This window comes from Laccaria bicolor, genomic scaffold (assembly GCF_000143565.1).
Source record: "Laccaria bicolor S238N-H82 LACBIscaffold_7 genomic scaffold, whole genome shotgun sequence".
Lineage (NCBI taxonomy): Eukaryota > Fungi > Basidiomycota > Agaricomycetes > Agaricales > Hydnangiaceae > Laccaria > Laccaria bicolor.
Genome location: NW_001889878.1, coordinates 1107710 through 1108732, shown reverse-complemented (window position 1 = coordinate 1108732; position 1023 = coordinate 1107710). Strand labels below are relative to the sequence as shown.

General features: G+C 52.7%; 1 protein-coding gene across 1 annotated transcript; it reads left to right on the top strand.

The window, feature by feature from the left end:
• Nucleotides 1-73: 73 nt before the first annotated feature.
• Nucleotides 74-722, top strand: LACBIDRAFT_317302 (uncharacterized protein; the record flags this gene model as incomplete). Its single annotated transcript, XM_001879044.1, has 3 exons — nucleotides 74-103; nucleotides 154-181; nucleotides 238-722. The coding sequence occupies 3 exons, from the start codon at nucleotides 74-76 to the stop codon at nucleotides 720-722; spliced, it is 543 nt and encodes a 180-aa protein (XP_001879079.1).
• Nucleotides 723-1023: the final 301 nt, after the last annotated feature.

The window sequence follows — 1023 nt, the reverse complement described above, 5'->3', positions numbered from 1 at the left end:
CGTCGTCTGACGTTTCTCCCTGCTGTAGATCAAAGGACCCGACTGGCTTGGTGACAGAGACGCAACCTACTACATGTGTAGAGAAGCTCCGAGTGTCATGAAGGTAGCCATCATTTTCCCAGACCCTCAATCGACTGAATTTCGCCCGTGCAGGCTGAACACTATGGCGTGCCTTTCTCGCGTACATCAGAGGATAAGATCCACCAACGCGCTTTTGCTGAACAATCTTTGAAATAGGGAAACGTAGTCGGCCTACCGGTGCGCGGCCGCTGACCACATGCCCTCCTGCACACGCTCTACGGCCAATCTCTGCGTCACAACACCAACTTCTTCATCGAGCACTTTGCCCTCGACTTGATCATGCAAGACGGCGAGTGCGTGGGTGTCATTGCTCTGAACACCAAAGACGGCACCTCCGTCGTTTCCGCTCACACAAGACCGTCCTGGCGACGGGCGGTTACGGGCGAACGTACTTCAGCTGCACGAGCACCCACCCTTGCTCTGGAGATGGAAATGCCATGGTCGTGCGTGCCGGACTTCCCCTTCAGGATCTGAAATTCGTTCAGTTCCATCCTACGGGTATTTATGGTGCCGGGCCTCAGAAGGTAAACATACTTACAAGCCATCGACAACTGTGTTTGGCTGACATTCTGGTTTTAGGTTCTCGAGGTGAAGGAGGGTATCTCCTGAAATCTGAGGGTAAACGGTTCATGGAACGATAGGCGCCTACCGCGAAAGATCTTGCTTCACGTGATGTCGTTCCCCCTTCCATGACAATTGAAATTCGCGAAGGTCGTGGTGTTGGTCCGGAAAAGGATCACATCTACCTACAACTGAGCCACCTGCCTGCTGAAGGCCTCCATGAACGACTGCCCGGTATCTGAAACTGCTGCCATCTTCTCTGGTGTCGACGTCACCAAGGAGCCTATCCCGGTTCTGCCCACCGTGCACTACAATAGTATGGATCCTTCTCTCGATAAATGGAATCGTTTCTGATGATTCTTTTCTTTCAGTGGGTGGTAT